The sequence below is a fragment of the Bos taurus genome, chromosome 14, assembly GCF_002263795.3.
Source record: "Bos taurus isolate L1 Dominette 01449 registration number 42190680 breed Hereford chromosome 14, ARS-UCD2.0, whole genome shotgun sequence".
Taxonomy (NCBI): Eukaryota; Metazoa; Chordata; class Mammalia; order Artiodactyla; family Bovidae; genus Bos; species Bos taurus.
The window spans coordinates 47544104-47553925 of record NC_037341.1 but is presented as its reverse complement, the minus strand read 5'-3'; the positions used below and the strand labels follow the sequence as shown (position 1 = coordinate 47553925).

Here is a 9822-nt window from a genome sequence, read left to right as displayed (position 1 = left end):
CTGTGGTGTTGGAGAAGACTCTTGAAAGTCCCTTGGACTGCAAGGAGATCCAACCAGTCCATCCTAAAGGAGACCAGTCCTGGATGTTCATTGGACTGATGCTGAGGCTGAAACTCCAATACTTTGGCCACCTCATGGGAAGAGTTGACTCATTGGAAAAGACCCTGACGCTGGGAAAGATTGAGGGCAGGAGGAGAAGGGGACGACAGAGGATGAGATGGCTAGATGGCATTACGGACTCGATGCACATGAGTTTGGGTGAACTCCGGGAGTTGGTGATGGACAGGGAGACCTGGTGTGCTGCGTTTCACGGGGTCGCAAAGAGTCGGATACGACCGAGCGACTTAACTGAACTGAACATTAAAGGAGGAAATACAAAGTAACTTATCTAGAACAGTGCCTAGGCTATATTAAGTCTCAATATTTTCACTGATTACTATAACGCCAATTTTTCAGCTGCTGCACCAAATAACATGCAAGAGGGGGTGTGTGTGTGTGCTCGCGCGCGCGGGCGCCAAATCGCTTCAGTCGTGATCGAGTCTTCGCGACCTTATGGACTGTAGCCCACCTCTGTCCATGGGATTCTCAAGGCAAATTCTTGAGAATCTGAAGTGGGTTGCCATGTCCTCCTCCAGGGGATCTTCCCGACCCAGGGATTGAACCGTCGTCCCTTAACATCCACCTACATTGGCAGGCGGGTTCTTTACCACTAGCGCCACCAGCGTGTAGTACTTTTAGTCTGACACCCGACTGCGCATGCTCGCTCCTAATCGCACATCTAGTTGTTTTCCCGCTTAAGTGCAAGCTCCGCCTCCGAGGGCGTGTCCCTTAGAGCGCGGGCACCACGATGAAGCGCGCGCTCGACTAGGTGTGACGTAAATCTGGGCGACAGATAGGGCGTTTGCTTCCGGGGCCAAGGGCATTTGTTTCCGGGGAAATAGATATTGCCGGTCGTGGGTTAGTTTTTTGGTTCGAAGCTGCCTCCTGGTCGGGTGGCCTGGGTCCGGGAAGCCAGGCATGAAGATCACTAGGCAGAAACATGCGAAGAAGCATCTTGGCTTCTTCCGCAATAATTTTGGAGTCCGCGAGCCATACCAGATACTGCTGGACGGCACTTTCTGTCAGGCGGCTCTACGGGGCCGCATCCAGCTTCGAGAGCAGTTGCCCCGCTACCTCATGGCGGAGACTCAGCTGTGCACCACCAGGTGGGCCTGGACGGTCCGGGTGGAGGCGCGGGGGACCCGCGGGTGCGGTAGCAGCCGGGCCGCAGCTCGCAGGCATCCATCGCGAGCCCTGCAGGGGCAAAGCGCCCCGCCCAGTAGGAGCTGACCGTTCAGCCGGGACGCGGAGGAGGGTGGGCGAGTATCTACCGTGTAGACAGATGGTAGTGTCGTGGGGGTATTTGCTTGTCGTTAGTCTGAAGACAAGCGCATGTCCTTTGCAGTTCAACCTGGCTTTCGACCCCAGTGCTACCGGTTTTGTGATTCCGGCAAGTTATTTAATCTCTTGAGCTTAGAATTACTCATCTGTTAAAAAAAAAAAAAAAAAAAGCTCGTAACTACTTATACATTTGCTATAGAAGTCTGACGAGGTATAGTATTTGGAGATCGTTTATTGGTATCTCAAAACCTATCTTCTCGAAGTGGTTGCTGGTTGTTTGCAAAGCTTTTCCCAGTTTAAGAATTTTTCAAGCTTCACAACTGCCTCATGGTGTAACATCTTCGATTCCCAGAAAGATAAGGCCAGACTCGATGTTAAGAACTTTGTGCAAGGTCCTCTGTTTATTCAGCTGCCTTTTTTGAGCACCAACAATATGCCAGGCACTGCTCTAGCCAGAGGATAACTAGATGAACAGGATGATCTCCCAAACCGAATGGCCAGCTAAGTGTATAAAGTGTTAGTCGTTCAGTCCTGTCCGACTCTGTGCAACGCTATGGACTGTATCCTCTCAGGCTTCTCTGTCCGTGAAATTCTCCAGGCAAGAATACTGGAGTGGGTTGCATAAATCAACCGCTAATTGATACGTTTGACTCCAAGTGTAGTTTCCCCATTTCCTCAAAGTGTGGGAGCATGTAAGATGAAACCATGTGGGGTTGTTTAGAGAGAGGGTGGAATCAAGGAAGGTTTCATAGAGGAAGTGACTTGAGCTCAGTCACAGTTCAGTTCTGAAGGGAAGGACATTTTTTGAGTGAAAGATCCCTTGTAGAACTCTTGAACGAAGGAGTGAAGTTGTGAAATGAAAGGGAAAGAGGTTAGAGCACAGTGTATACTCAGGAAAGAAGCTGGGAAGAAGATAGAGGCTGCATAACAAAGAACTACTATTCATAAACATAGTAGTTTTTTTTTTCGTTTGTAGAATATTTCCTTTAAAAAGTGAAAAAAGAAATTTTAAATGACTATAAGACCACACCAGTGACTTACTACTGTCATTCATCCAGTTCTTTGCACACACACACATAAGAATGGGCTCTTACTCTGCGTATGATATTAATGGCCTGCCCTTCTCACCTAATGCTATGCTATGCTAAGTCACTTCAGTCGTGTCCGACTCTGTGTGACCCCATAGACGGCAGCCCCCCCAGGCTTCCCCGTTCCTGGGATTCTCCAGGCAAGAAGAGTGGAGTGGGTTGCCATTTCCTTCTCCAGTGCATGAAAGTGAAAAGAGAAAGTGAAGTCGCTCAGTTGTGTCCGACTCTTAGCAACCCCATGGACTGCAGCCTACCAGGCTCCTCTGTCCGTGGGATTTTCCAGGCAAGAGTACTGGAGTGGGGTGCCATTGCCTTCTCCGCTTCTCACCTAATAGTACTCCATAAACAGCTTTCTGTATTCAGAACTTCATACAGATTTCATCCAGTTAGAGAGCTTCAGATGGGACATAGATATCCTTAATTTTTGATCCCCTTTTCCTTCAGGACTGCCAGATCCTAATGGCCTGTGCTCCAGAGTTGATTTCTTTTGTCTACAAACCTTGTCCATTTAGCTCTGTCTGTCATAAATATTAATATTTTTAATACAGTCTGTAATATACATGTGTTTGAAAAGTAGTGGGTGAAATTATATTTTGCTCCATTTTTCCCCATAAAGAATTTAGATTCTGAACTTCTGGAATATTTCATGCACAAAAATAGAATAGCATGACAAAATATCTACCACCCAGCTTTTGCAGTTATTGACATGACTATTCTTACTCATTTATTTCCCCCACCCCCCCTTAACCTTATTGATAGGTTATTTTAAAGCATATTGTTCTGTTAATTCTTGGTGTGTGTCAAGAGGTAAATGCATTAGACATGATAAATATCTTCTAGAAAAGATAACTGCAGCTATGTAAGGGGTGAGTTGGAGAAGCAAGAGAATGAAAACAGGTAAACCCATTTTTTGGTTGTCTAGTCAAGAACTAATGGGAGAGAGGAAAGGCAGGAACCCCAGGGTTTTACAAGGAGATGTCACAGAAGTAAATACCAACCTGAGATAGAACTACCCACCTATGGGACAGGGTAGAGGTGGGAGTGAGAAAGCGAAGATCAAATAGGATTTCGGATTTCTAAACAAGGTATCTGAGAAGATAATAAATTCAAAGCATTAGCAAGCCCTGGAGAAGTTTGGAGACAGGAAAGTAGTTTGATTTTAGACATAGTGAATTTGATGAAGAGCTGATGGTAGGCCATCCATGGGAAATATTCAGTAAATGTTTGCCAATTTACTCCTGAAATTCAGAATAGCATTCAAAATGGGTAACTATAGAAAGCAAAATCTCTTCAAACAAATAAACTAATGGGATGATAAAAAGGATGAGGCAAGGTAGAGACAGGCAAGGGTTGGCTCAGGTTGAAGAACCTTTTGACTCACTATTTCTCATAATTTTTAAGTGGGATAGAGGAAGTACCTGAGGATCTTATTAAAATGCTAATATTTGACTCCTCCATAAGAGGTTCAGATTTGTGGATGAGAAATTAGGCTTCCCAGGTGGAGAATCCGTCTGCCAGTGCAGGAGACGCAGGTTCAACCCCTGGGTTAGGACGATCCTCTGAAGTAGGAAATGGCAACCCACTCCAGTATTTTTGCCTGGAAAATTCTATGGACACAGGAGCCTGGTGAGCTATAGTCCATGGGTGAGTTGGACATGACTGAATCACTGAGCACACACACATTGGTAACAGTTTGAAAAACAGCACCTTAATATGAAAATGCAAAGTGAAAGAAAGTTGTGATTGCTTTTAAACAAGCTGGTGAGTTGAGAATGTTTACTTTTCTGAGCTGAAAATACTTTAAATTAAAGGTTTATCAATTTGTACTTGAAACAGAAGCCTTTAGCACTCTGGTTGGGGCATCTGTTGTCAAACTACTTAGATTCACATTTCACTCTACCACTTTTAGTTGTTTGAATTTGGGCATGTTACTTGAAATCTCCCAGAATGAGCTGTTCTAAAATAAGGATAATTTTAAAGGAAGCTGCCCGACTTTGTAGGGCTGTTTTGAGATAAGGGAGAATTTATGTCAAGAGCAGTTAGCATGCTGCCTGCATATGATAAATGCTCAGTACATTTCGGCTATTCATTAAGTTCCTTCTACTTGGTGTATGCATTTTTCCAGGTCTTTTGAGAGTGAAATGGTTACTGTATGGCTTGTAGTTTTTGAAAAAGAACTGAGATTGTTTTTTATACTTGCTTTATGTGAATAACTGATATGCATCTGTTATAATTGTGAGCTGCTAATAACATTTTATTTTCCAGATGTGTGTTAAAAGAGTTGGAAACATTGGGAAAGGACTTATATGGGGCAAAGCTGATTGCCCAGAAATGCCAGGTTCGAAATTGTCCCCATTTCAAGAATGCAGTGAGTGGATCAGAATGTCTGCTTTCCATGGTGGAAGATGGAAATCCTCACCATTATTTCCTGGCAACACAGGTGACATGTTTTAAAACCAGAGTCAATTTTAATCATCTCTGTTTATACTTTATGTGGAGCTATTTGTCATTAGAAGAAATTAGATGGATTAAGCATAATGGTTTTCTTCTTCATTACTAAAATATCCTTTTAAATAAAAAATTATTGACATAGAGATGTGATGATATGTTTTAGGGCTCTTAAAAGGAAAGTAAGTAGAGCAAAGATTTTACATTTTATGTTTATACATGTTTTTTCATGTGTCTATATGTCATACTATTTATGTATATATGTATTTATATATTCATGTGTATTCATATTTACATATGAATACATATATTCAGAAAGTTGTGTTTCATATTATTTAAGACCATACCACCAGTATGGAACTCTTTCAGGCTTTTAAAGACTGGGATGCAGGGGAGGAGAGACTCTCTGGGTGAATATTAATAAGTTCACATACGTACAGATTTCTTTAAATATGCTTGTGGAATATTAAAATTACACAGTTAGAGGCAGAGCTAAGTGAAGAATCTGAGTCAGCTAGTTCCTACTTTATTTCTATTCTTTCGATCTCTGTGAGCATTCTTGAAACATGTATCAGAGTAGGAATGATGGATATCACTTAACATATTTACCGTTGCATTAGTTTGTATTTTGAGGTCCTAGAAAATTAGTGGTCTTAGAATATTGATCAGTATAGAATATTGATAATTCCAGTTCACATTGTTGATGCTTAACTGTGCTCAGTTTTTATGTTTTTTTTCTTTTGTCATAAAATATACTACCGTTAGGGGGACATACTGATTTGAGAAGTAAAACCGGTGATCTTTTATTTTTAGTATAGTCCTCTTTAAGTTCTTAGAAATCTATTTAAGGTATCTAATTATTATATTTGAACTAAATAATTCTATTTTTCTCTTTAATAGGATCAGAATTTGTCTATGAAAGTAAAGAAAAAGCCTGGAATTCCTCTCATGTTTATTATTCAGAACACTATAGTCTTGGACAAACCTTCTCCCAAAACGATTGCGTTTGTTAAAGCAGTAGAGTCCGGTCAGCTTGTCTCAGTGCATGAGAAACAGAGTATCAGGCAACTCAAAGAGGAACAGGGTTTAGTAAAAGACCCAGAACAGAGAAGAAGAAAAAAGCGCAAGAAAGTAAGTGGCCCCAATCCTCTTAGCTGTTTGAAGAAAAAGAAAAAAACACAGGATACGAACTCATCTGCCTCGGAAAAGAAAAGGAAAAGAAAAAGAATCCGAAACAGATCTACCTCAGAAGTACTTTCTGAGAAGCAGAATGCAGAAGGGTAATAAGTCCTTTGGTTACTTTTAAAGACTTTCAAATATGAAAATAAATTTCTTTTAGAAACTGAAAGTACTTATTTTTATAAATGAATATTGACCCACAAGCCTTTATAAAATTATTTTTTAAAAACCAGTGGATGTATTTAGGTGTAATCATTTTTACTTTTCTTACAGAACTTAGAGGGTTTTTTTTTTTTTAAATGTAAAACTGTTAATCTTTTTCTGTCTTAGTGCTGTCCCCCACCCTCCAACATTATGTGGAGATGGTTTATAGTACCAAAATGCTTGTGACTAAAAAAGAGGTAATCCTTCTCATCCTTCTTTCATGTTCACAGAAGCAACTTACTCTTGCAACTTATATAGTGGTTGTAGAATTTACCTTTATGTTTCCAAATAATATGAATATGTTGCTATCTTTTGATCTGCTGATTATTTATTAACTTTCTACTAGAAAGAGTGAAAATTTTGCTTATTTTACTTAACCATTTTTCTAGTATATTAATATTTCAGTATTTTTACATCCCAAATTCAGTATTTTCATTATGAAGACTACCAACTTAATTTACTACTGAACCAAGTAGCATGCTGTGGTTGACGTTATTTCTTATATTACTTTTTTTGTTATTTCAGAAGTTAATAATGGGCTTATTTTCTTCTAGCATCTGACTTGATCTTGCCATATTCAATAATTCTGGAAAGGATCTCATAATTTTTTATATGATTGTTGTTATTCAGTTGCTAAGTCATGTCTGACTCTTTGCAACCCCATGGACTGCAGAACACCAGGCTCTTTTGCCCTTCACTATCTCCTGGAATTTGCTTAAATTGGTGTTCACTGAGTCCGTGATGCTATCGGATCATCTCACCCTCTGCCTCCCACTTCTTTTGCCTGCGATCTTTCCCAGCATCAGGGTCTTTTCCAATGAATTGGCTCTTCTCATCAGGTGGCCAAAGTATTGGAGCTTCAACTTCAGCATCAGTCCTTCCAATGAATATTCAGAGTTGATTTCCCTTAGGATTGACTGGTTTGATCTTGCAGTCCAACGGACTCTGAAGAGTCTTTTCCAGCACCATGATTAGAAAGTATCTTTTTAATATAAATTTATTTATTTATATTAGAGGCTAATTACTTTACAATATTGTATTGGTTTTTCCATACATCAACATGAATCTGCCACGGGTGTAGTTCTTTGGTGCTCAGCTTCTCTATGGTCCAGCTCTCATGTGTATATATGACTACTGGAAAAACCATAATATCAGGTAATTTCTTTCCCCTGGTGATACTTCTGGAGCCAGCTCTCTGACCTCCAATGTGGAAACATTTTCTGCCAGGTATATTCCTCAGCTATCACCTAGGTATTTCCTGTCCTTATCCAGAGAATCTATTCTGTAGCCTAGATTCTTCCTTCTTGGTTTCCTCTTCTGTGGTGGAGCATAGAGTGTTCAGGAGGTACATTTTTTGAGGCTCAACCAGTGTGTCTAAACCTATATTTATTGTACCAATAATCTAGCAAGATAAAGAATTCTCTATTCCTAATTGTTTATAAGACCCTAGGGGGAAAAATCCCTTTACTCATTTTGAGTTCCATTTGTCCAGTGGAGAGGATGATTTTCTTTCAGGTATACATGTTAACTTCAATGGCAAGAATTCTCTTCCATTCTTGGAATAATACTGTCTCAGATTGGCTTTAAATATTGTTTTTAAAATGTCTTAATAGTTCAATTAGGAATTGAATAATCTAACTTTTCTTTTTTAGGCCCCTCCCAAATTGTTTCAATCATCAATCAGGCCAAAATTAAAATGTTTTTACACTGTAAGATTGAAGTATGAAGTTCTTAGATTAATCAGTAGTTCCTGACTTAAGAGTCTGTGATACCTTCAAATAGTGGTTCTTAATCTGTATCCTTATAATATCATGATCATGTATGAAGTACTTCATGAATAAGTTCTTATTCATGGCTAAAATAAATGACTTTAAAAATATGTGACAATTCAAATTTATTCCTATAGAAATATTCTAAGTTGAATTCAGAGATGCTTTTTTGATGGAAAGTGGAATTTTAGCTTTACACCAGGAGCACCACATAGGCTATATTACCTCTCAAGCCAGGTGAGTGTTTTCTGTTGTCATTTCATGATTCTGTTTAAATTGTTTATGTGGGAACATTTTTTTAAAAAGGAAAGCGAAAGTACTAGAAAAAGGTGAATATAGTTCTATAGTTTTGTGAGGAGAAAACATTTGTCAGTAATGACAAGAGTTGAGATTACTAAATGTAGACAAACTGATAAAGCAAGTGAAATGCACACTGATAATACTTGTTTCAATGTTCTCAAATGCATAAATTTTAGGTATTTTTCTTTTTAACAAGGTTTGATTGCCTATTAATAGAACTGGTGAGCTGGGAAAGTCAAGTCATTTTTAATGAATAGTAATTTTTAAAATATAAAAAGTACTATGCATTATAAAACATTTAATATCTTAAAATTTTGATTGCTGCTAAGTTGCTCCAGTCGTATCCAACTCTGTGACGCCATAGATGGCAGCCCACCAGGCTCCCCCGTCCCTGGGATTCTCCAGAGTGGGTTGCCATTTCCTTCTCCAATGCATGAAAGTGAAAAGTGAAAGTGAGGTTGCTCGGTCGTGTCCGACCCTTAGCAACTCCATGGACTGCAGCCTACCAGGCTCCTCCGTCCATGGGAGTTTCCAGGCAAGAGTACTGGAGTGGGTTGGTGAGCTGGGAAAGTCAAGTCATTTTTATAAAATAGTAATTTTTAAAATATAAAAAGTACAATGCATTATAAAACATTTAATATCTTAAAACTTTGATTAGTCATATGTATTTTTTCTTGGCAAAGTTTACTCTAAATGTAACAAAAGGATCTCATATCTTTGTACTAGTTCTTCAGTGAATATTACCCATTGCCACCACCTGAAAATTGCTAGTGCTACTTGCTTTATTTCTCTGTACAAATTAGAGAAGGAAGTGGTGGGCCGTAGGAGTACGCACATATAATCCATTTTGTGGTTTGGAAAAGAAAATGTTAAGAACCTCTTTACAGGTTAGCAACTTGTGTTGTTGGGGATAAAATACATGTGCTTTTGCATTCTCTGAAGTTTGCCAGATTTCAGATTCTATATTCCCTGTATTTTCAAAGCGCTACAGCCATTTCTAAAAGGAACCAGTCATAGCTGCCTGGTGGCAGGTTGATTACACTGGATCCTTTCCATCATGGATGGAGTAGAAATTTATCCTTAATGGAATAGAGCCTATTCTATATATGAATCTTCTTTTCTTTCCCATTATGCTTATGTCAGTATCACTTAACAAAATGCCTTATTTGCCAACGTGGTATTCTGTCAACACTGCTTCTGATCAAGGAATTTGTGGTATTAAGTGGTCTTGTTCTAATATGTCATTATGTAAGTAATGCTATTTTGGAGACAAGACTTTGAAAGGATGGATATTCTCTTAGAAGAATATCTTACAAGACACAGTATGAGATTTGAACCAGAGGTCAACATATGGTGTGTCACTTCCATAGCTAGAATATATGGGTCCAGAAATTAAAGAATGGAAGTCGGAGTACTTCCTCTTACTATTATGTTTTATAACCCACTCAGAATTT

The 9822-nt window shown here is 39.3% G+C and overlaps 1 protein-coding gene across 1 annotated transcript; it reads left to right on the top strand.

Moving 5' to 3' along the window:
• Nucleotides 1-926: 926 nt before the first annotated feature.
• UTP23 (UTP23 small subunit processome component) lies at nt 927-8178 on the top strand. The gene is given in 3 exon segments (NM_001076039.2): nt 927-1205; nt 4734-4908; nt 5817-8178. Coding segments are annotated over 3 exon segments (747 nt in total). The 5' UTR covers nt 927-1017; the 3' UTR covers nt 6201-8178.
• Nucleotides 8179-9822: the final 1644 nt, after the last annotated feature.